Below are 26,722 nucleotides of genomic sequence, written 5' to 3'. Positions count from 1 at the left end.
AATATATATTTATTTACATACAGTTCGTACGGCCTGGAACGGATTAATTGTATTTACATACAATCCTATGGGGGAAATTGCTTTGGTTCACGACCAAATCGGTTTATGACCAGAGGTTTGGAACAAATTATGGTCGAGATCCAAGGTTCCATTGTACCATAAATTTACACAGGATGTCACAGACTTGCATAAAAAAAATTAAAGCTTCAGGGATTCTAGTGTTAATAACTGTAATATTCCGCATGTAAACACTGTGTGCATACAGTGTATTAAGAAGTGCCAAGACTTCTGACCTTACAATCTGTGTGGCTGTATTTATTTGTGAGGCAGATACAAAAACTATATTTAAGATGATATACTATAAAAATTACAATTTAAACTTTAGTTGTGGGTGTGTTTTTTTTTTAATCCATTTATTCTGTCAACAATAGGAAAATCATTCAGCCCACAATTTTTTCATGCTCCTAACTTGTGTCTGTCCTAGACTGTGGTGTTTAGAAATGCAATTTGGAAGATAATTACTTTAAAAAGTAACTGCATGCCAACAGTAGAAAGTTGGATACATGAAAGAATGAAAAGAGTACAGAATTACAAATTTTGGCATTGTGGAATGCAGCCCCAAATGTCTTGTGTTTTGGATGCAACATTGCTCAACAACTTCTTTGCTATCTAAAACAGCTTTACAACAAAGAAACCCAAAAGTACTAGTAAAATATATTAAACTAGCCAACCTGCGGCGTAGCTTACGCTGCATAATTATATATTGATGGGTGAACACTTCCTGAACGACACAGTTGTCCAAATGGGGTGGGTTTATGGATACCACTTTGAGTGAATGAAAAGATAGACCTCTGGAGAGAGCAACATATAATTGTCCGTGACTGAAAGCGGGACGTCTGTGACGAATAACGCCACGCTGGTGAAAGTTACCTCGTCGGTAGGGATAACTGTCAGTACTTGTAGATTAAGGTGTAGCGAGTCTTCGTTGTTGATGCTTAATATAGCTTGCGTACTGAGATGTTCCGGAGTCACAGTTGAGAAACACTTTTTTAATGTCTTTTAAGCACAGGGGAAAAAATGAACATGTGAAACAACCGTAATGTAATAAGCCACCAAGAAAAGTAACATTGCAACAATGCTATCTACGACCCGATCTCTGTAAACAGAAGTGAAAACAAAATCGAGCCCGGTGTATTCTCTAACTGCCTTGTGGCACTGTAGTAGTGCTGCTGCTTTGCAGTAAGGAGACTGTGGAAGATTGTGGTTTCGCTTCCCGGTTCCTCCCTGTGTGGATAGCGCTTTGAATACTGAGAACACCGCTATATCAATGTAACGAAGTATTAACAGGAAATTGTCTTCGTGTAATAGTAAAAGACAAATTACCCGCGACAAACAAACTGTTTTACACGCTGCATACCAACCCGCGGCGTAGTATACGCCGCTTTTTAAATATTTTTTAAGCAGAGGGAAAAATCCTTTGAGTAACTAATTAACTAACACCAACCCACCCACACACACAGCTTGTGTGAAACAAATGCGCCCGTACTTTCATAATTTTGTTGCAGTCTATAGTGGAGTCAGGCACAGAGAAGGTCAGCTGCTGAGAGAGCATCTCGACTGTTGCAGGGCCTGCATTGGTGAAGCAGGTGAGACGCTAATGAAACAGAGGCACAGGGCTTGTTGGTTTTTAAAGACTGCTTCCTTCATTGTGTTTTAACCTCAGTTTTAAAGGATTGTTTTAAGGATCCCATGGGATACCCCTCGCAAGACGCTGCATTCAGCAATTCACATCTGCGACATACATGCCTCTTCTTACATGGTCCTGCCGCGTCCACCCTTTTCTCAATGCATACACACAGCCTGGTCATGTGTCCGCTTGCAAGAGCAACTCACGGAGACCCGCCCACCAATTCTAAGACCATGGTGTGTAAAACAGTTTGCGATGGTGGTGCGTGCGTCATAACCAAAAAGAATAATGAAAAGTCAACGTGGCTCAGAGGTGCATGTGGACTCCTAGCACAGACGAAAGCGACTTATGGGGTGGTCGGTGAATTGTTGCGTCCGGGCACATGAGCAGGCAGTGGGAATGCCTAGAGAGCGAGGGTGGACACGGGCCGGGGAATAAGGAGTGTTGGTGGGCGGGGAAACGGTTTCCGTGTTCCTGCAGGACCATCTAAGAAGACGCATGTTTGTCGCGGATGCGAATTGCTGTATGTAGCGTGTAAAACATTTTACGATGTTGCATGCGGTCGTGCGTCGTAACCGAAAAGTCAACGTGGCTCAGAGCTGCATGTGGACTGTAGCACAGACAAACAGAAATGATGGCGTGTGTTCCGAGGCGTCGCGTCTGAGTTGGTGGGCGTGACTCTGTGAGTTTTCGTCGTATCCAATGGTCTTAGAGTTGGTGGGCGTGGCTCCTTCCTGTGTACTTTCATGGGTGTGGGCGTGGCTCCTTCCTGCGTGCTTTCATGGGTGTCTTGCCCGCTCTGGTGGCGGCTTAGAGAATTCTATATATAGATAAATACCACTGTATGAAATTGAAAGTAATGTAATCGCACAATCCCTCATTGGGAATTGTTTGAAGTCTGCACAATTTCAAGACCACCAATGTAAGATGCTAAAAAGATAATTTTAGATCTTTATATCTTCTTGACACAGGATGTAAAAATGACAGAGATAAATAGAGCAAGAAGAGTGTAGCATCACTTGTAAATAGACAGTTGCTTTAGGAAGTTACTCAACCTTTTGGTGAGATACCTATTCAATTATTTATTTAAAAAAATCAGCTGTATTAAATGTCTTTACTTAGTGAATGCTTTTTATCCGTAGCACCTTACAAATCACAAGTGCAGCCATTTGTATGCCTACATCGTTTTTTCCTACATAGCTTGCTATGATGTACTGTAAATGCATAGACACTTAATTATATTTATGAAATACGTAGAAAGAGGGCAAGGACGACCCTTCAATAGCACAGAGAAGGATAAAGTCACACACACCATTATCACTCAAGAAAGAGAGCAATATTGGCAGCAGGGTTCTATAGGCGTCACTGAGAAAACACTGTAGGGCTACTGGTGGTTAATATGCCCAGTATAGAGCAGCTGGCAGGAGCATCAACATCAAAAATGAGGACTGAAGGGGAACATGTTATGTCTACCTGAAGATGGTGTGTGGCTTGCAATCCAGCTTCTGGTATGGATTCTGACCTCTCTCCTTATAGAGAGAATAAGGCAAAGTAGGAGAGAAGTGGCGGCCTTTCCTGATTGCTTGTGGGGTCATGTTTCAAGATGGAGATGTAGGAGACTGTGCAGTTCTTTAGGTGGTGCATGTAGCCTAGGTCCTATCTTAGAAACCTTGGCCTTTTAAGGACACAGCTATATGGTTTTCTACAGTAGATTGATATCCATGAAGCAAACATCGAGCAGCATTGACTCTAATAGTCAATGTAGAATTAGAAGAGAGGGAGAAAAAACACACAGTAGGAAGAGAGGAAGAGAAAGATGGAAATGAGAAAGGAAGTGCTTTTGTGTGAGGTCCAACGAGATTTTGTGGAAGCCTGAAAAGGCTTGTTAATTTGTTGTTTTAAACCTGTTTATCTGTACATTCAGTTTTCCCAGTGTTTGTCTCCCTCATATGTATTTTGTTTAATAAAGGCATCATTTTTGCTATTTCCTTACCCTCTGTGTTTTATTTTGTTTGTAATGGCTACCAAGAAAGCTTTCTTCACTTTTACAATATATACTTTTTGAATATATAAAAACGATTATTCTCAGTTCATCATCTCTAACTAATAATCCAAGTACTACATGCAGCTCCTTACATGATATTGTAGTTAAAAAACTGAGAAGTTAAGAGACTTGCCTTGATATGTTAACAATTAATTTACAAATTGTAAGCCAGTTGATTAGTGTTCAAAACAATCCTGTCTAGTATAAATGTATAAACATAAAATGTGCAAGGAAAGTACACATAATAGACTTACATATAATCATAAAGAAAATGTACTGAATTCTTATCTACAATGTATCCTCTTTATTAACTTAGCTTTCATGATCTGAAAGTTCAACAATCTTTTCTTTCATTCCATATAAAATTAATCCAAAAGAAGTTAATTAGAAGCAAAAACAGGTCACTAAATTAAGAAAAGGGTTAGAATGAAAACCTGCAGCCACTGGGGCCCTCCAAGACCAGAGTTGGGGACCCCTGCTTTAAACCATATATTAAACATGTGGGGGCACAGCGGTAGCAAATACGAAGATATTTATAGTGTGACGATTGGTTACTTGGGAAAAGAAAACAGAAGGAAAGGAATTGCGGGTTGATATGTTTGACAGAGACAGTACTGCTAAAATAAAGAATAAAGAAAGCTCATCCAGAAGAACATCCGTTAAAATCACAGGACACCTTATCACAATATCTCTAAAAAGTGATTGCAAAACAGCTGTATGTTTAATGCAGAGAACATTTATGGCAGTTGTGAAGAGGCTAGATGTATGAATGAGTATCCTACTGGTGTTTTTGAAGTAATATGTAAATACTGGATTTGTGAGCCTGGTGGTCAGGAACACAAACATAGAATTCAATGGATGCTGTTCTGCATGGTGACTGTAATGTATTCTGTGTGGCGATCTCTGTCTGTGCACTCCTGTTGGCATAAGAGAGAGCCTGTTTACAAAGCACGTAGTGATTTTGAATTTTTTTGTGTGTATGCACATTTCTAGTTTTTTCCATACACCATTTTTTAGTGTGAATTCTATGCACGGTGTTACATATGAGGCCCCTGGAGTTTTTGAAGAAACAGGTTTATAATTTAAAGATCTGATGACCCGATGATTTGTAACATTAAGTCTGTATAGATGAGATCTGAGAGGTAAATGTATTATTAAATCAGCATTCTGAACCAATTATATCTGTCATTCCTTTTGCATAGGATGAACATTAAAAAGTGCTGCAATGGTTGAAAGAAGAAGTAATCAAATAATTATAAGAAGCCAAATGACTTTAGCTCTTATTCTAGAAAAGCATAGTTGAACTCCAGGTGATTTTTTGTAAAAGAAAAAATTAAATCTTACAAATCAAGTTGTTGGCATTAAAAATGTAACATGAAATGAAGCTCAGCTCTAAGAATGTTCAAACAGGATGAAATCATAAATGTATAAGAACCTTCCAGCTGAAAATGACTTCATATATAGGATGAACATTAAAAAGTGCTGCGATGGTTGAAAGAAGAAGTAATCAAATAATTATAAGAAGCCAAATGACTTTAGCTCTTATTCTAGAAAAGCATGGTTGAACTCCAGGTGGTCTTTTGTAGAAGAAACAATTAAATCTTACAAATCAAGTTGTTGGCATTAAAAATGTAACATGAAATGAAGCTCAGCTCTAAGAATGTTCAAACAGGATGAAATCATAAATGTATAAGAACCTTCCAGCTGAAAATGACTTCATATTTCTAAAGATGGGTGTTTTTCTGTTTATTACAGTGGTTTGGTTCCGTTGCATAATGCATGTTCATATGGACACTATGAAGTGGCAGAACTCCTTGTAAGACATGGTGCATCAGTCAATGTGGCTGACCTGTGGAAATTTACTCCATTGCATGAAGCAGCCGCTAAAGGAAAGTATGAAATTTGCAAGCTGCTTCTAAAGGTCAGTAAAGATTAGTTTTATGTTATGTGGGTGGGGGGTTTTGGGGAGATATTATTGTCTTTATAGGATATCTATTAATGCTGTGCAGTTGTTTTGTTTTTTTTGCCTAGCAATTGCAAAGTACCTGTTTAGTATCGAAGAGTGGTATGATACATAAAGACATTTCAAGTTCTGTGTAAAAGCAGCTGGGGTGCTTGTTTCAGCACCATGTTTTGCCTGTATGTCTGTTCAGAGCAATTTATTGTGGGCAGTTTCTGTTTGTTATGATACAAAATTGCTGCAAGAATACTTTTGCAACAGCAGAAGACGTGAAATTATTTTCATCAGGTGATAAGGGACAAAAAGAGTCTTCTTGCAAGCATTCTTTCCTAGGGAACTGCTATGGTATGGGACGCTGTTAGTTTATCTGAGTTACTTGCTTACTTTTTGCCATTTTTATGTATTTTTAATTCCACCAACCCCCCCATAATTATTTGCAAAGCTGTCCTTGAGAATTAATAATGGTGCCAGTGTCAGGGCTGGTATCATGTCATTTTTGAGTGGTTATTATTTTTTGTGGTCTTGAGCAAATGGAATCTGTGTCTGCTCTGATGAAGAATGGTATTAGACTTGCATATGTGCTATATAAAGTTTTTACATGCTCAACCCTAACATTAAGGGACAATGCCATTGGAAACGGCCATATACCGCTGAATAAGAGCAGTAACACTTTTTAATTCAAAAAGGGTTTTGTCTTTTTCATTTATTTTGTCTTACCTGAATTGTTTTTACAATGAAAAAATATGACAATTTCGATATTTGTATTTATTATCTATTTGCACAATATTTACTCTTATGTTTTATACCAGTGCCAATACAGCCTAATTTTGTTTTGCACAGTGCCTAACATGAATGGAAAAAATAGTTTTGTTTATAACCATAAGACATAAAAAATGATTGATGATGGTGTAATCAGCCAGTACTTTAAAGTCAAATACAAGAATATGCTATGGGGGAGGTGAAACAAAAATACTCCTTAGGGTGGTGGGTGGGTTTTTATGCTTGAAAAAGGATGCATATCCCTGTAAGATGATGGATTACAGTAACCTATCAGTTTAAAATTGTTTTTCATTTTCTTTTTATTTCATTTATTCTGTGTACTTCTCCGTGTTATTGCCATGAAAATGTAAAAAAAAAAAAAATCATTTACACCTTGTTTTTTTTTTGTTTTTTCTTTGCATTACTAAAGTATTTACAGATGAAATATAACTAAAAAGCTAAATTTATATTGATTTGGAGGACATAAAAAACGTAATGATAGGATGAAATATCACTACTTTGCAATCATTAATAAAGTATCTTAGGTTGATTTTGTTTAGTTTGGGTCAGGAAGGGCTAACTATCACATGGAATCTTCTGGCATTTGCAGTACTGCTAAAATGTTAGTACAATTAGTCATTTTTCAGAATAGAATATTTTCTCATTCAGCCTACTGCGGCAATTTTACAAATGTGTAAATTACATCTCCCACAACAATGTCTTTCAACAGCAGGTTATTCATAACAATTGTTATGAAATCTACATGCACAACTTTCTGTCCAGTACTGATTTCCTCTCTATCTTTATGTACCCAACTGCTACCAAAATTAGCTCCAGATTTCCAGAGTGATTTTGTATGAATGCTTACATTCAGATAACAATGAGTTTGTATTAATGTGTTAAATTGCATTTCCATGTGTCATTTAGTCATGAGCTAAATACATAATTTTATTTTGCATGTTTATCATTTCTTTTTCCTCTTGTACAGAGACTTACTGTAAATTTGTATGTATAATATATAGGACAAAGTGATTTTTTTTTTCTTTTTCACAGTTGAAGCATGAATATGATATATTTGTGTACTGTTTATATGGTTTTTTTTTTGGCCACCTTGTGAAAGAGCCTTGTTTTTGGGGATATACTTTTATAACTTTTAACATTTTGCATTTTCAGCTGCACATGAAAGTATAAATTTGGTCAGTCATTTGTATCTCTGCTTGTTTTCTGCATACTTCCTAAGCTGGGTACTTTGTTCATTTCAGCAAAATATGATATTGTCTTTGTTTGTTTTTATCAGCACGGCGCTGACCCTACAAAAAAAAATAGAGATGGAAACACTCCACTAGATATGGTGAAAGAGGGAGACACTGACATTCAGGATCTGCTGAGGGGGGATGCAGCACTTCTTGATGCTGCTAAGAAAGGTTGCCTTGCAAGAGTACAGAAATTGTGCAGCCCAGAGAACATTAACTGCAGGGACACACAAGGAAGAAATTCTACTCCATTACACTTAGCAGGTAATTGAGGAAAAAAGAGCTGAACTTTACAGGACCTGAGGAATAAAATGGAGTACAAAAATTAATATGTGTTTTCTTATGATTAAAGTTTATTAAATATTCAGCTGGATATGTATACAGCAAATGGTTTAATTTAATTCCTCTGCATTTCTGTATGTTTTAGTGCAGATGACCTCAGGTGTAGTGCAGTCATTTGAATTATTAATTTATACTTAATAGCTAGATAAAACTTTATTTATACTTCAAATAATTTATTTATAAATAAAGGGCTTATTTTCATCTTTCAGGTGGTCTACCTCCTACATATCCACCCATTATTATTGTAAATAAATTGATCAGCATTGCTTTACTTAATTTTCATATAAAAGACACAGAAGTTGAGTTTGAATTATAAATAGGAATATATGTATACACCATTGGGCAGACTAGCTGTGAGGTAAACTTATAATTTTCTGTCTTATCAAAAAAAAAAAAAAGGTATTTAAAAAGCTAAAGTATATCTACATTACGGCTGTCAAGGGTAGCCAAAAATTTGAAGATTTGAATATTCAGATTAACCTCCTTAAGACCTGTTTATACTTCATGCTTAGAATGCATAAGTGCACGCATCATGGCTGCCATGCGTTCCCAGTGTTCATTTGACGCGACCTCTGAAAAGGTCCTCAGAAATTAACAAAAACAGAAATTAATTGCAGTCCCAGCAAAAAGTCGGAGGGCAACATGTGATAAAAGTTGGAATGTGACGTTGCAGACTCTGTTTACTGTCTACATTTGACAGAAAGCCACTTTGAGGATCCTACGGGATTGATGTGCCTGCTTCAATGTTTGATTTGGTGAAGCAAAATGCCGACATACAAATGCATTCGTAGTGTTTTTATATTCAAACGTTGCATATTCCCCATTGTAATGACACAATACGTTTTAAAAGTCATACATACCATCTTCTGTGCCATCTTTTTTTTTTTTTTTGCACCTTCACAATAGCAACAAAATATACATCGCTGTAGTTGAGCCATCGCTTTAATCTCAAAATGTCTACTTTAATCCCGTAGTTTACTTTATCATTAAAGTAGACCATCGTAAATGTTATCTTAAAACCGACCCAGATGTTAATCACTATGTGCTTTTGGGGCTTCCTCCTGCATTGACAGCAGTAGCAATAGATTACCACACAGAACACATTAAATATGCATAGAGCTGGAATATTTAGAATCCTTAGATTTATACTTCATATGACTTTCATGATGAAATGCATTAAAGTATGTATGTTACATTGTACAGATAAATCATTAATTTTGTTTAAGCAATGAATACTGTTAATAATTACATACATGGGGGTGACGCGGTGACAGAGTGCTAGCGCTGGTGTCTCGCAAGGAGTCACATCGCTGGTGTTACCTGGCTGGAGTTTGCATATTTTCCTGCTGGGTTTCCACAGTATACTCTGGTTTCCTTCCAAAGATATGCAGATTTGGGGATCTGGTGATGGTAAAATGACGCTAGTGTATGTGAGTGCTTATATTCACCTTGCGATGAGCGGGTGCCCTGTCCAGGGATTGTTTCTGCCTCATGCCCAATGCTAGCTGGAATGGGAGCATCCCTGGATTAATGGTTTTAATCATTAAACATCCTTTTCGGCAAGGTGTCCACGGAATTTAATGGATGTTTCAGGCAGTTAACCACACAGCAAAGCTGAATGTTTTCTCACTGTGATATCATCTCACACTGCCACCTGGTGGAATCTTCCAGATTTACGTAAAGTATGCGCGTAAGTATATACAGTACAACGCTTGCATATCAGTAGTGTCCGCTATAGCATGCATTTCGTTTCATGAAGTATAAACCTGCCCTTAGCATTGCATTTTTTCCTAGAAAAACTTTGTAAAAAGCGTTGCTTGAAAAGTGACATATTTATTAAATCTCATTTTTCTACTGTAAAACGTGCAAGACACTAAAAGTACAAAGTCAGAAGTGTAGAAAGTATAATAATGATACATAATGCTAATACTGCGTATACTGTCAAAATGTATCATTTGCGTGGTATATCTTGAAGCACAGTGAAATGCACAATTCCCCGTCACAGTCAGGACAACAGTTGCATGGTTCCTCGTGGATTTTCTTTCCAGACTGATCAGCTTTTGAATGGCACACTGCACATGTGCAATTGACATGAGCGTCATTTTTGGATTCATAAGAATCCCTTTCGATTTCACTGCCCGTTTCAGTTTCACTGCCTGAAGACAGATTCACTTTGTCACCACTGCCAAGAGCGTGAAACATCTGGGGCCTCATACATAACACCGTGTGTAGAATTCACACTAAAACATGGCCATCGGACAAAAGCGGATATGTGCGTATGCACAAAAAAATTCAGATGCATAAAGGTGCGTGTGCCTACTTCCGCATTCTTCTGCTACATAAATCCTTGTCTGCGTGAAATATAATGCTTGTACAAGCGCCTGTCGCCCCTCCCAGAATTACGCCTCTTCGAATATGCAAATCAATATAAACAGTCCCTTATGTTTTGCGTTCTGTGAAAAGACAATGGCAGAAGCACAAAGGGGGGAAAAAGAATTTCAGTGAATACCAAGTGGAGGCAAGGAAAAACGTACTATTTCTTGGTATTAGGGTACAGAGAAAAGAAAACAAAATAGGGATACAGTTGAAAAAATGTCCAAATGTCAACTTTAATCTTGAAATTTCCACTTTAATCATGTAGTTTATTTTGTCATTAAAGTAGAACGTCATAAACGTCATCTTAAAATTGTTTAATTTACTAGTTTCTCAGATTCCATTGTAACTAATGTAGCACGTTAAATGCTTCTTTCTCTGTGTTCTTTTATGTGCTGTATGTGTGTGAATCACTACGTGCTTCTTAAACGGGCTTTCTCTTCCGCTGACAGGACACAGAATACATTACATTCATGATATTACAGCTCTCTGAACAACTTAAATATTAAGATGTATACTTGATACCATTTTCATGATGATTGGAATTAAAGCATATATTAAACTTGAGAACCCAGTGTCGCAGTGATAGTAATGAGCTGGCGCTCTGTCCAGAGATTGTTCCTACCTCCCACAAGATGCTTGCTGTGCTGTGCACAACCTTCGATGAAATAATTTACTGCAGCAGTACTGTCTCTCTCAAACGTACTCGCCTCCAATTCCTGTCCTTCCTTTTCTTTCTCAAAGTAACCAATCGCCACACGATCAGCTCTGTAATAGATGCCAAGCCATCTGTAAGCTTAGAACGGCGATTCTTCAAAACTTTTATGAAACATTGAAATATCTTCGTAGTACATGTTTAGTTATTCCATCCATCTATCCATCTAGGGTCACGCCAATCCCAGCAAGCATACAGGCAGGAACAATCCCTGAATGGACGCCGTCGCTGCAGTTGTCCATTGTGTCCTCACATGTTTTAATTATTAACAATATACATTATTTTAATAAAGTTTAAAACTTATCTGTACAATGTAATAAACATGCTTTACTGCGTTTCATCTTAAAAATGATATCAAGAGCTCCAAAAAGATAGCGCTTGGAAATCTAAATCGACTTTGAAGCCAGTAGTCTTGATATGTAAATACGTGTTTTATAAAGTGACTCAGGTTGTGCAATATTACAACTGTAATGCAAGTTTACAGGGAGGTGATTTGTACTTACTGTATAAGTACAAACAGTTCTACCAGGAACAATTGATGGACTGATTAAGTGCATTTAGAGCATTTGGGATGAAACTGTTTCTGAAGCAAGAGGTCCCTACAGGAAAGGTTCTGAAGTGTTTGCTGTACTGTATGGAAAATGTTCAAATAGACTGTGCGCATGGCTGAGACAGCATGTGCTAGTTGCTGTATCCTGATAATCCAATCAGCTGTTGTACAGCTGTGATTTCACACTTAGATACAGTGGATTAAATACTCAGCGGTGCACTGAGAGTGACAACGCTAAAGCAACTGTAGTATTTGGAATAGTTTGGCCATGGTAGTGCTGCTGCTTTGCAGTAAAGAGACTGTGGAAGATTGTGGGTTCGCTTCCCAGTTCCTCCCTTTGTGGATAGCGCTTTGAGTACTGAGAGAAAAGCGCTATATAAATGTAATGAATTATTATTATTATTCTGTGCACCATTATATGGTTACGGGTTGATTATAATCAGATGCCTTATACTAATAAACGATATGTGGTTAATTTCAGTGCATTTGATAAAGCCACATCAGGGATGTGAATCTAAAAAATAAAGGGAAACCACACAGGAACAGTAGCACTGCTTTGATGCTGGGTGCCACCAGTTTACAAAACCGAGTGGAGAACTTGCGTACGGCAGGGATTGAGCTGGCGTGAAAATGTGCGTGGCTTTGCGCCAAGTTTAGTTTTTATACATTGCGATGTGAGCGTGGAAACAGCCATACGCAACATTTTTGTGCATATGCACTGTTTATACATGAGGCCCCTGGGCTGCTGAAAAACATTCCTTACAAGACCCCATTATGAGGCTAGGAGAAGATGTGTCTGCATGGTTGCTTGGGTAATTGCTTATACAAGACACGCCTATATTGTTTCCCGAGCAACGCTTGGCACCAATGCTGAAGAGGTTAAAAACAACTATATATTTGAATGTAGTTTAAAAGTTCTGTATGCTACATATTTGTATGTTACGTATTGCTTTTTAATTAAGGACGAAAACTGTTGATTTTAAAGTTACAATAAGATAAAGTAAAATCAGAAATATGACTGTTATTTTCCATTGTCTTTCTTGAGACAATGACACCTGCTTTTATTTAATCTGAATGATGCTTATGAGTTCAAACATAATGCAGCATTACACCATTTATATCAGGTTAAAAAATGAGTACCAGGGTACCAGAGAATTGATGATACAAGATATAACTATTCAGAAGGATGAATAGGCTGATCCTAGATGCCCACTGAGTAATACAATAACACAGTAAGTGTGAAGTAAAACAAAAAGCATTTGTTTACATTCTCCTAACAGTTTTTGCCTTCAGATAGTTTTTTTTTTTTTAAATTTTTCTATAGATATTCAAATTGTATTCAAATCTGGTCTTTTAGTCTAACGTCCCTTGTCATGTATAGTGACAATTTTGTTACCCTTAATTTGTATCCAGTATACTTGACTGGAGCATAACCTTGCTTAGACATTTAGAACATTTAGTTTTAGTATTGTGTGCGTTAAATTTCTCAGATGATCAATTGATTATGCCTCTTATTGGGTGTGTATTGCTTGTTTATTTTTCAACAGCTGGTTATAACAACCTTGAAGTGGCAGAGTATCTTTTAGAACATGGAGCAGATGTTAATGCTCAGGATAAGGGAGGACTCATTCCACTTCACAATGCAGCATCTTATGGAGTAAGTAATTATACTGTCAAATATGTTAATTCTAAACTACATCTTAAAAGGAACTTTTGAATAGTATTACATATTAACATACATGTTTAATTTGAAGATGCAGTTCTTTACAATACAATGTTTATGATCATGTTGTAGGATTCATTTTTGTAGCAAGCATATATACATTAGATTAGTTAAGATTATAGAACTCAACATTGTGTTTTTAAAAGAGAAGGTTTTCAGCTATGAAATGGAATTCGATGCATTGTACAATTCAGATAATCTCACTTGGATGTAAAAAGACATATTTTGTACAACTGATTTGATAGGTATTAGAAAAATATTGGTATATACTTTAATAAAAATGCTTAAGTGTATGTTACAATTAATCACAAAGCATGTGCTTGATGAAATACATTTAGTAAGAGTTATTAAAATTATTGTCTTTGTCTAAATTATGAAAGCATGACTGGTATATTGTTCTGTATATTCCATTTCACCTATTGGAAACATTGCGAGGTTTTTCAGATCTGTATTTAGTTTTTGCATGTTACTTATCTGTTGTGCTGTCATCAGTAAAACAGGCAGCATTCTGTCCAGTGGCCATTTTTTCATTTTAAAACTAGAGCCCTATTCACCTTTAATATCATCTTGTCCCCTTCCCCACCAACTCTGAATCAGTGTTACACTGTAATAAAAGGTACTTCTCATCTTACCCCTGTCCATAGTTGAACAGTCAGATCACCTTTCAGTATTCTATCTTCCAACTGACAAGCAGAGAGGATCTAATGAGCAACTGTTAACAAAAATTATAAAATGCTGGACTAAGGAGGAGGACATAAAGAAAATGAAATGGTTGTTTTAACTTTGGTTCTGTGAATTTAAACATGCTTAGAGATTTGTTATCAGATTTGTTTGATTATGAAGCATTGGACGACTGTTTCCAAATTAAAAAAAAAAAAAAAAAAAACCCTGGGATTACTAAATTGTGAATGTAGTTTACTGAAGGCTTCCAGTAATGCATTTCAAGTCAGTGATATGGAAATACAGAATAATTGCTCATACAAGCTTATTGAACAATGTTTATGTGTACATTTACATTATGATAGTTATAGGTAAATACAAAATATATTTATTACAGTCTTCCAATAATTAGGAACACATCATTGGGAAGTGACTGGAAACCAGAGAAAATTGATGCAAACACTAATAGATTAAGAAAGTTTCTCAAAGATGGTGCCCAGGGTATGATTTGATTCAGGTTCCAAGGGCCATTTTGTCAGTGTGTTATCCTAGAATAACAGTATTCATTAAATTACTGGTATTGTCCATCTGTTAAGCTGTAATATTTTGCTTTATATTCTCATTGAGACTGAATCTCAAATTATATTTGATAATGCTTCAAATCTGTTAATTTTATTATAAAGTCAAATTGTTTTGTTTTACATCTTATGTTTGTAGCATGTGGATATAGCTGCACTTTTAATAAAATATAATACATGCGTCAATGCTACTGATAAGTGGGCTTTCACCCCACTTCATGAAGCAGCTCAGAAAGGAAGAACTCAGTTGTGTGCCTTGCTGTTGGCCCATGGAGCTGATCCAACAATGAAAAACCAAGAGGGACAAACTCCTTTGGACTTGGCAACTGTGAGTTAAATAATGTAACAATTCCTATATACTCAATTCAAGTGGTTTCCAATATTAAATAACAAATCAATATGCTTTGGCTTTATTTTGTGGTTACAGGCAGATGACATTAGGGCTCTCTTAATAGATGCAATGCCTCCAGAAGCTCTTCCCAGCTGTTTTAAACCACAGGCAACTGTGGTTAGTGCCTCTGTAATTTCACCAGCCTCTACACCTTCATGCCTTTCTGCTGCTAGTAGCATTGACAATTTAACAGGTCCACTGGCTGAACTTTCTGTCAGTGGAACAACTTCTGCTGCAGATGGAGCAACAGGAACAGAGAGGAAAGAAGGAGAAAGTGAGTACAAAAGATCACCTTTATTAACTGTGTGAGAGCAAGTAAGATTAGTAACTGTAGTACACTAGTAATACAGAAATGTATGTTAAGTAGAATGATGTATAATACATAGGGTAAATACTGGTAGCAGTTTAGGTACTCCAAAAATGCTTCTCTTACTCCTACACTTCTTATGCAACGAGATACTAACAAATGATTCTTTTGGTCTATTATTAGTAAACTGGTCATTTATCTCTGCAGTGTGACCTATTTAAATAACTTTGAAATGGCTCAAGGTAGACATATTGTATACTACAATATTAGTAATTAGTAATTTTCCCAGCATATCAAAGGCTTTTAATATGCCACACTGCACGGAGATGAATAACCACTATACTGATGCTTTGTAAATGTTATCAAGACCAAAAGAACCTATTGTTAAGGTCTTCTTACATTTCTGTATATGTTGTAATAGGTGCATTTTTTAACTACCTAAAGTAACAATGTTACCAGAACAGTTTGATCTGTTATAGTAACAATCTAATAGTATTACAGTAACAAATTTCAGATAAATGATATGGAGACTAAGAAGTGAATACCTGATGACTCCTTCCTGCAATAATGTACTTTCTTTATTCTTGGATGTAGCATTAAAAAATTAAAAACTTGAATATGATATTTTATGGTATGATAACAAATAAATAAAAAAATAAAATGAAAATGTTAGGCACAAAGCACCTTTCACTTTTGCTTAATGAAAGAATAAAGCAAGAATTAATTTTGAATGTGTTATTTAATCAAGTTTTCTTTTTACTATGCTCTTGTTCAAAGTATTGTAAAAAATACAATTTTAGAATGAGACAGTCTATTAAACAAAATATCAGATAGGGCTACCCTCTCTGATGCTCATATTTCTTGGTGAATACAGTCTTTCTGGCAGATTAGTCTCCTGTAAAATTCAGTGGTAACCATCTATATTCTGGCTCTGTATCTTTAGAGATAACTGCACTGTATGTCACTGTTTATCACTATAAATTTTCCCTCAATGAGCCATTATTTGTCTTTCTAACTGTGAGTTTAATACTGGACAAAGAATTTAATGTTAAAATATTCTGAAGAAATCTTATCTCCATTTTTTTGATGAAAATTGGCTATTTTTTATTATAATAAATAGCAAGTCAATGTAATTTTCCTGTGGTTTATTTTATATTTTACAGTGGCAGTGCTTGACATGAATATTAGTCAGTTTCTGAAGAGCTTGGGTTTAGAGCATATACGGGATATTTTTGAGAGAGAGCAGGTAAGAAAGCATAAACTTGTGCAGGTATATTTTGTCATTATAAAAGTGTATTATTTCATTATTTAAGAGTATTGGCTGTAAAAAGAAAAAGGACAAACTAATTGCCTCTTTACCACATGCAAATTTACTCTTGTAATAAAACCTTGTTTGTCCTTGACCAGTTGCAGAAATATTAAACAATGACATCTTCCTTTATCATGTTTATTTTGATAAGAGAGTATTTCTTGCCATTAGACATACTGTAGCACTACAGTAGGTGAAAGATGAGTTGTTTGTCAGAAAGTAGATAGTAACAAATTATATGTATTTTTGCCATTTTGGGGCCTATGCCATGTTATACAATTTCTATCAGTCTATACAACAAGTGCACTATGCTATTTTTAATTCTTCCTTTTTAGTTTACATAGCAGCCTAAAGTATTGGATCATGTTGTATGATAATTAACTAATTTTGTTTCTTTATATTATACTACTGGCAGTAGTCAGTGGGATTAATGAAAGTAAGAATTTCTTTTTCTGTATACACCTCAATATGTTTGTAGTTGAACCTGTTACTTTTGTAAACTTCAAGAAATAGCCAACCTACATCTCTTGAGAATGGTCATTGAAGTAACTGAAAGGGAATCCCTGAGCATGTTTTAGTTAAAAGGGCAACAAATTAGACTTAATGACCTGTAATCTGGTATTATAACCTTGAATATTTCAGATAACATTAGATGTGCTAGCAGATATGGGACACGAGGAACTAAAAGAAATAGGCATCAATGCATATGGCCATCGACATAAACTAATCAAGGGTATAGAACGGCTTTTAGGAGGCCAGCAAGGTGAGTTAACATAATCAGTGAACTACTTTAAAATGAATCTTATCATAGTATGAAGTTTGTTATTTTAAAGATTTAAGCAAAAACTTAAAAATATGTTAACTATAGTACAATGTGTGTTAATATTTTTTAAAAATGTAATTGCAGGATAGTAACATTTTTGCTAATGTATATAATTTGTTTCCAACAAATGTTTTAATGCAGTATTGCAATTTTGAAAATCATGCATTTCTCTGTAAATAAGACAACACATGAAAACTGAAGCAGTGTGAAATCATATACCAGTGTATTTGCAAAATTAAAATGTAGCGGCTTTATCAATTAGAGTTTTTGGAATTTAACCAGTACATTAGTGTGTTCTGATTTTTATTTATGTAAATTGTATATGTATATTTAGATTTTTCTTTATTCTTTTTTACTGGTAGCTTGATAACATCATTAATGGGAAATGCAGGACAAAGTAGGCTCTTAGTTGAGTCTGGCATTGACCAAAGATAAATGTATATCAGGAGTACTTTTTATGTGTGTCGGAACAGTTTAGTATTGTTGCAGGTATTTTGCATATACAAAGCCACCTATATACTGTGGCGGCAAAGAGTCTTCAGAGGACCTCTTTTGCAGGGTAAAAGAAACTTCTTATGCTTCATATTTATTTATGGTTAGAACTGAAGTACATTCCATGATACATTTTAACTTTATTGTGGGGTTGAAGAAAAGAAGTAAAAGATTGGGCTTTTTTTTCTTACCTGTGAAAGGCAATGTCTTTCAAAACCTACTGTATTTTTACCAATGTGCTACAAAGTCTCTTACTTATAGACTAAAATGTATTATGTATGTCTCTGAAATTCTGCTTATTATTAATTTTCAACCCTAGGTACCAACCCTTATCTCACTTTCCACTGTGCAAACCAAGGTACTGTTTTGATAGACCTTGCGTCAGATGACAAGGAGTTTCAATCTGTGGAAGAGGAGGTACTTTCACTGCTTTTACTTTTTACTAATATTGCAGGATTTATTAGTGACTATATTATTTCTTTCCTGCTTGAATGGAACTCATAAGTTTGAACTGTACATGAAAGTATCTCTATACTTCTGTTGCGGTGCATTGCTGATTTGTGCATGGTCAGGTTTCCATTTCTCAGTGTTTCTTAAAAACCCCTGCATTTATTTAGAGCACATTACGCTAATCACCTATGGACTAATCTGAGCAGGGCAATCTGACCTGGCCAAGAGACCATTGTTCGCTTCACAAGAGGTACCAAAGCTTCATCTCTTCTCTGATGTAGTTGTACTTTCAAAAAAAAGGTCAAAGCAGTTTATAAAGAGGAAAGACTATAAATGCAATGAGATATTGCTCTTTTCATGAGTAATTTGTATAAATCTTTTAAATATAATGTTATAAACAGTCATAAATATGATTAGATAATTATTTTCCTGGCATTCCCTTACTGTTCAATTTGGGGTTTTCCCTGTATACATGTTAAGATTGAATAATATTTTGAGGTTGCAGGTAGTGTGTGTTTTGAAATCAAACCTTCCATCACTGACAGGCAATCATTGAATCTCTTGGCACATTAGCTCTTTACAGATTCTGAAAAATTAGCATATGGGGGAAACTGGGTGTAAGCATGTAAATTTGTCCGTAAGTAGCCTAGTTATGGGTCCAGATAAACCCTTAACCAGGTTGCAGTTAAGGATTGCATTATCTGCGTATGTCTGTTGTCACTCATTATCAATAATATGCCCTTACTAAATATGTTTACAAATGTTTTATAGTAGAATTGTGCACACCAGACTGATTGGTGATCAATTTGTACTCTCTGTAACTACTAAGACTATAAAGAGAAACTGGCGACTCATTTCCAAAGGCAGAGGTGCATGTACAGTTTCTGGATGTGGACTCATCACGTCTCTCAACTTACTGCATAATTTTACAAATGCAGTTCTTGACATCCTGAAGTTTTCCCTTCATTCGTTGTCGGTAAACTCTTTCATAAAAAAAAAAAAAAAAAACTGTTCTACCAGTCATTGTGTAGGATGGTTGAATATTTATAGTAAAAATAAATGCTTGATACCTTTTTTGTGGCTCTGTCTCTTTAAGAGACTAAATTACAGACCAGTGTAAAATAGCCTAGGAAAGGTCTCTGGCGAGGTGTGTTGTGGAGATCATTAAGGGCTGACCTTAGTGGATGTCAGCAGGTCAGTAAGGAGCCAAGATAAATCAATTGGCTTAAAATAAGAATTGTAATTTCTTTTGTGTGATGAATTGTTTTACTCTTTTCACTATTTTAATTTATTATTGATTTGCCATGTACTGTATGTCGTTTATCCATAGTTGAATATGATTCGTATTAGTTTTGTTTCACAATAGTTTTTGTTTTAATACGATTGCACTCATTATATTTTGTTAGTGTGTTTTTGAGCACAGTTTTCTTTTAGCGATGATTATTATCTGCATTTTATTCTAACTTTATGCCTTGAAAAGTAGTTAATATTACATGTTTGTCAATTAAAAAAAGAAAAAAAAACTGTGTAACTAGTTTAAAGAGTAACTAGTTTAATAAAGCCTTTAAAATTTTTAATTAAATGCCGAAACTTTGCCACATTTGCTTAGCACACTTGTCAAACATCTATGGGTAGAAAATGGTGGAGATGCATTTCCTGATGCAAATGCTTGGGTAATCCCACTATTCTTTCTCCTGGCTGAAATAATCTGTCTCGATATTTCAAAAATCACAAAATTGATGTGGATTAGCTGAATATACAGTTGCTAAACTCAGCACTCTTAGAAGACACAGGGCTCCATGCTTCTTTTCAGATTCACGACTCCCATTGTTGATGCTTTAATCTTCTTGTAGCACAGTTCTATGATATCGGAATGTTTTGCCAAAGGAGAACTCCATACATGGAACTCACGCATGTAAACAGGATTTTTAAAAAGCATGGTTTCTGCCTTAACCAAGTTGTTCTCTTTATCCTGTTTTTGAGCCACAGTTTTAAGTTGTCTAGCCTAATGAAATTATTTGAAAATGAAAAGCAAAGACTGACATAGCAAGTCTTCTGAATTACTGGCAAATTTACTTTTGAGCTCATAGCTTTTGTGCCTGGGTAGAATATTGCTGTTTTTGAAGGGCCATAATCCATCCATCTATTTTCTTAACTCACTTGTCCAAGGCATGGCCAAGGGAATGTTAGGGCCTTTTCTAAATATTATCTGATTTGTATGCTAGCCGCATATTTGTGAATTAAAACATTCCATAACACCTGTGTACACTGTTTATACTAAATAAAGTAACACATCTCTTGTATGATATAAAACTAAGATGCTCAAATCTCTACAATACCTGTGGAACATTCTTCTGAAGTATCCACCTTATTGTTGTCCGGAAAATGAGCTGCCCATCCAGGCTAAACAGTATAAGCAAGTAATGCACTAAAGAAAGCCCAGTGCCATTTGTTCTCATAAAGGTTGCCACAATAACTTGGAGGGGAAAAAAACACAACAAAAAGTTGACATCCAGCTTGGATTTTGAAATATTTGCTTCAGCTGTTAGTAATAAATAAGCTGAATTGTTGTTCCATGTTGGATGCATTTTTACCAGTATGTTGACTGAAACAAGAAATTCTAACATGATACCATGAAGGTATTTCTGGGAAAGGTCAGTGTGTGTGTGAAAGGTTGATATTTACTATCAATACTCCAAAATGAGTTTTCACAATTTTCTGTTTCAGTTTTTACTTTGATTAGTTTACAAGTTCTTACCTTTTATTCTTACATTCCTAGTAATGTTATTTACCTTCCCTGCATTTTAGTGATGCTGTTACAGAGTATAATATTGTCAATTATATTATTAACTATGCTGTAGATCTGCTTACTGTTAAACACATTATATTAATTAAATGTTCATTTATTGATTTATGATTTGTGCAGTAAATATTTTGCACTATGTCATTTACTGATCATACATAATCAAAAAATATTTGTTCGTTCTTCTAGATGCAGAGCACTATTCGAGAACACAGAGATGGTGGAAATGCTGGTGGAGTTTTTAGCAGGTATAATATCCTAAAGGTAAGAAGATCAACTGAAAATTAGTTGTTTTAAAGAAGTACTACTTTCACAGCTTACTAATCAGTCTGATGCAATGTATACCCTAGTACCTTACACAACATACAAAGAATTGTGATCTGGTATGCATAGTTTATCCAGTAAAGTGAACTTCCAATGGAAAACCTTTCCTAAAACACACTTGAAAAGGCATACGGATAAATTAAATGTCAGTATTTGGTTCCTTAAACCAGATCAATCATAGATGTTTTTACTCTTTGACTTGTCTTACTCTCTACTTGTTGTTGAATGGAGACTGACCTTTGTTTCTTTTCCCATTGTGTCTGAAACTTCTAAGCAGTACTTAACACATAAATATGTGAAGAAACTTGAGCAGTGCCTACTGTTAAAATGAGCCTATTAATGCTATTTTTGACTTAATCCAAAAAATAACTAATTTTCAAGGTTGTCTGTTCAGTTCAGTTTATACATCAACATGTTCATATAGAATAGATATTTTTCCTTAAATTTCATAAATGTCTTTTAATTAAAATATCAAACCTGCCTATTGGGATTCACTAAAAAAAGAAAAATGAACTCTAACATAATTCATGTTGATCATGATTAAAAAATAAAATTGGTTGTATATCATTTACTGCGTTGAAACATTCGATGTTATTTTACACAAGAAAAATGGAAGCTAACAAATTGATGATGTGTAATGTCTGACATGAAGCATGAACATAAAAGTATCTGTGAGCCATGGTTTAAAGTAGTACTGTGACCTGTAACATACAGTCTTGTGTTTCATTAGAGCAGGTTAATCCAGTTATTGTAATAGAAAATAGGTCACATATGCAGGAATGTTTGCCATAATTAAAATCTTTGCAACACAATTATTTCACTGCATTAGACAATATCCTGCATAACACTAAAGTGATGACCTTAATTGCAAGTTTTGATGTAATCAAACCAGTTTTATGCATGCCTTGGTTTTATATATAATATAAAATTTAAGTATAAATAAAATGTACCTATAATTTAAAAATATTTTTGTACAAATATGCATATTGCAACCAGTCATTAACAATATGTTGCCCATGAAATGCTGGTACTTCTTACTAAACAGGTATTGGAGCAGCACCTTTTAATTTTTTTGTTTACTTTTTTACTATTTTAATAAAATTGTACGGCTTCAGTGCACAAAAGATTAGCAGATGTTTTTTTATAGCAAAAATGTAAATGCATCACCATTATGTGTACCATAATTTTCTTAACAGCAAAAGTATTCACAGTACAGACATCTGAAAGATTTTAAACTCTAAATTTTATAACGTGAACAGTTTTAAACAAACGTGTAATTGCAGAGGATGTGCTTTGCTTGTATTGTCTAGCAAATATAACATCAACCTCAAGTGCATGACTTTGCTGCTCAATGATAAAATGTAAAATGATTACCAGTAAGCAGACTTAGCAATTGATTTTAAAACTGTGCAAAGGGGACATGTCATGAGTAAGTCTTATTACATGAGTAAAACAATAAAAATTGCACACAAGCATTAATATGAACTAAAATAAAATGGAAAAGACTTAACAATGTCTAATTAAGATAATTACTGGGAATAATTAAAAATGTAATTTAAGAAAGCAGTATGTATAGCCTCAGTAGCTTGAAAAGGAATCAGCCCAGGACAGTGTGCTTGTCTGTTGTAGGGTATATTCAGACCTGCATTTGCTCACACAATTTAGAGTTTCCAGGCAGAGTAAGATGCCAGAGTTTGGACTGTGGGAATGAAACCACAGGAACACAGAGAAAATTCAGAGTTTATACAGACAGTATATGGGTTGGAAACCAAAATCTTCCAGTCTTTACGTCTACAAGACAGCATCACCACTCTTCTCCTTGTTGTACTATTTAGTTGACTCCTGTCATAGCAACCTACACCTTATTTTTCTGTGTTTATAGTCATCTCCAAGTACATTGCATCTAAACAAATAACAAATACGTTGTAGAAAGATGTAGGTATTATTTTCCTTGTCATACCTCTGCTCCAATCTCTATTCTTTCAGGAACTTACACAGTCAAAATAATATATAAGGATCGATTTCGAAAGGCAATTTCAGCATTTCTTTGAACTTTTAGGAAAAACACATAGGATTCACATATCTGCTTTGATGAAATAGAAATTAGATGCAAAAGGCCCATTTAATATTTAGGGCTCTTAAATCATTTTATTTAATCTGTATTATTTTATGATAAGTATGTCCCGCCTTTTTGCACATAAGAGTGATTTTGGCAAAGTCTTCCTGGCAGATGTACTCCATGTTGCTCAGGTTAATTGAATGTTGCTTTTCACCTTATTTTCAAATAGCACCATAAATTCTTAATTAGACTAAGATCACAGCTTTCACTGGACCACTGTAGGACATCAATCTTTTTCTCAATTCATGCTGTTGTTAGCAGTGTAGGAAACACCAAAATGAAGCAGAGAAGGAAGGGTTCATGGTGCACTTTAATTTGTATTTTTGAGATAACTGTGAGAGAGAATTTTATAAATTTAGAATTGGTTAGTGCAGAAAAATACTGTACTCCATTAAGTCAACTAATGTAAAAACATTGGAAATGTAAATCATGAAATTAAAGTTGTGAGAAATAGCCATCGTATTGCTGTATGTCAACTTTTTTATATTTACATAAAATTACTTTTGCAGATTCAGAAAGTGGTGAATAAGAAATTAAGGGAAAGGTATACTCACCGGCAAAAAGAAATAGCAGATGAAAATCACAATCATCATAATGAGCGCATGCTTTTTCATGGTAAGTTAGATACATTCTACTATTTTAATTTTGAAGTTCATGTCTATAATCTTTTTTAATAATATGTTGCATGCTTGCTAATTACAGTGAAGATAGATTATTAATCCCAAGGGGAAATTCACACGAAATTATCATGAGTGAATACAATACCTATAAAAAAAACAACATAAACTTTGTAAAATTGCACATTTTCTAACAGAATAATGAGAAATGAAAATATACTAATCACCCTCCTTAACAGAATCTGTAAATTGCAACTGTTGTAACCAGTTGTCTTTGAAGTTACTCTGGAGGTTAATTGACTACATTTTGTGTTCAGGTACTGTATAATAATAAAATTAGCTGTATCTGCAGATTCTGAGCAGTACATCTTTAGAGTCATTGAACAACCAGGATAAAAGTGAAGAAAGGCATGAATTTAATAGAAAAACAATTTGTAGGCTATAATAACCCTCGGAGCAACATCACTTAAAACTGGAAGGTACATTGTACTACCATAGGTCTGTCAGTTTAAGGCTGCATTCTAATGTGAATGAGCAAGTAAGGTAGATATTAATCAGATTGGCAATCAGAACTCCACTGGCAAGTCTGAGAAACCAGTTAGTCTTTGTGTGAAAGAATAATCAATATTCACATCAAAGAAGCTATGAGCTGTTGGAAAGTAAGAAGAAAACAACCATATTTGCCAAACAAAAAAGAAGTTTGTTACATGATAAGTGTGTATTTACAATGGATTCAGAAACTATTCAGACCCTTGCATGTTTTGCACACTTTATTGTGTTGTAGATTTAATGTTAAATGGATAACTGTGCCATTTGTGGCCACCAGACTGCGCTTAATAAGCCATAATGATAAAATGAAAACATTTTCATTAAGATTTGCAGTATTAAAAATCAAAAGCTGAAATCTCTTAATTATCTAACTGACACTTCAAATTCTGATCAGGTGCATCCTGTTTGCTTTAATTATACTTGTGTGTCTAGAACACTAAAACTCAATAAAGTGCGCAGAAAGTGAAGGGTTCTGGATACTTCATGAAATTGTGTGCTACATTGGTGCACATTCATTATGACAAAAAGTGCTTCCACCGGCTATTACCTTTGGGCATATGTACATTTATCCAAACCATTTCTTGTATTTCTTTTCTTTAGAAATAGTTTAACCCCAAGTATTTTATTGAATATTTTAATAATAATACATTTTATTTATATAGCAGCTTTATTATGTGCAGTTCAGTTTTGGTTTTTTTAATCATAGAACAAAAAAGGTTAGCTGCAGGGTGGTTACTCTGTTAAAGTTAAAGTCAGTAATCTCTGCATTGGTTCGGTTTTCTTAATGTATAGCTTGTATTTGTAGGATCCACGTTTTGATTATGAATAAGATCAGTATATTTATATATGTAAAATAGTTTATGTACACACCATAAACAGGTAAGTGGTAAAGGCTGTCTAAATGAAGCTTAAAATTCACTTTTTGTATTCTAAAATTGGAGCAGAAAGTTCACTGGCGCAAGTGCCTTTCCTTCTGAACCTATACCACTCTACAAAGATGGTGAATGCTTATTTACTGGTTTTAAATATTCATTTTAAGTTGAAAACTGCTGTCAAATCAGAGCAGAAGTTTAAAGGTTTTTGTTTTCATCAGTTGGTGGATATTTGTACTTGTGAGGGAGGTTGATTAACTAGATTCCTGGGTTTGATTTCTAAACCTGTGCACTGCCTGTATGGAGGTTGCACATTTTTCTTGTGCCTCTGTGGGCATCGGTTACTTGAGCCTTCATTTTCAGTGTTGTTTCTTTCCCTGTAACAGATGTGGCCAATATAGTCCCTGGTTAGCTTTTATTTCTCCTGTTTTAATATATTTACAGTGACAATATCAATAGTGTATGAGAATTTTATTTTTCTTTTTTATGTGTGCCTGGTAAACAAGGGAGACAAACTAATCTGCCTGAGAAGAGTAATTTAGAGGACTCTCTGTCGCCATGCTTTCTTTTAATGTTTTTTCTGCTTATTTTCTGACTCATGATTCGTTATTTTTCCAGGCTCCCCATTCATAAATGCAATTATTCATAAGGGCTTTGATGAAAGACATGCATATATTGGAGGCATGTTTGGTGCTGGTATATATTTTGCTGAAAATTCTTCAAAAAGTAATCAGTATGTTTATGGAATTGGAGGTGGAACTGGCTGTCCAACACACAAAGATAGATCATGTTATGTCTGCCACAGGTAAGAGATTTTTTTTTTTTAATCAAGTATTCTCATTTCAAGGTCTGTTTTACATGCTATATGTTTAAAGATAGGATACAGCACTGTATAATAACGTATAAAATGCCCTTGTTAAATTTTAAAAATGCTATCAGTTTAACACAAATGTAAGAAATATTTCAGTTGTGTTTTTGCTACTGTTCATAGTTTCCTTTAAACACATACTTTTTTACGCTTA

The 26,722-nt window shown here is 34.9% G+C and overlaps 1 protein-coding gene across 1 annotated transcript in view; it reads left to right on the top strand.

The window, feature by feature from the left end:
- The window catches only part of LOC114652284 (poly [ADP-ribose] polymerase tankyrase-1), a 208,201-nt gene that overhangs the window by 175,116 nt on the left and 6,363 nt on the right, over positions 1 to 26,722 (top strand). Inside the window, exons 15-25 of the mRNA XM_028802598.2 lie at positions 5,487 to 5,652; positions 7,748 to 7,967; positions 13,231 to 13,340; positions 14,784 to 14,972; positions 15,072 to 15,309; positions 16,506 to 16,588; positions 17,294 to 17,414; positions 18,286 to 18,383; positions 21,409 to 21,483; positions 24,172 to 24,277; positions 26,319 to 26,505. Coding sequence (XP_028658431.1) covers positions 5,487 to 5,652; positions 7,748 to 7,967; positions 13,231 to 13,340; positions 14,784 to 14,972; positions 15,072 to 15,309; positions 16,506 to 16,588; positions 17,294 to 17,414; positions 18,286 to 18,383; positions 21,409 to 21,483; positions 24,172 to 24,277; positions 26,319 to 26,505 — 1,593 coding nt within the window. The remainder of the gene's footprint in view (positions 1 to 5,486; positions 5,653 to 7,747; positions 7,968 to 13,230; positions 13,341 to 14,783; positions 14,973 to 15,071; positions 15,310 to 16,505; positions 16,589 to 17,293; positions 17,415 to 18,285; positions 18,384 to 21,408; positions 21,484 to 24,171; positions 24,278 to 26,318; positions 26,506 to 26,722) is intronic.

Source organism: Erpetoichthys calabaricus, chromosome 5, assembly GCF_900747795.2.
Source record: "Erpetoichthys calabaricus chromosome 5, fErpCal1.3, whole genome shotgun sequence".
Taxonomy (NCBI): Eukaryota; Metazoa; Chordata; class Cladistia; order Polypteriformes; family Polypteridae; genus Erpetoichthys; species Erpetoichthys calabaricus.
This window is presented reverse-complemented; position numbering and strand designations above follow the sequence as displayed.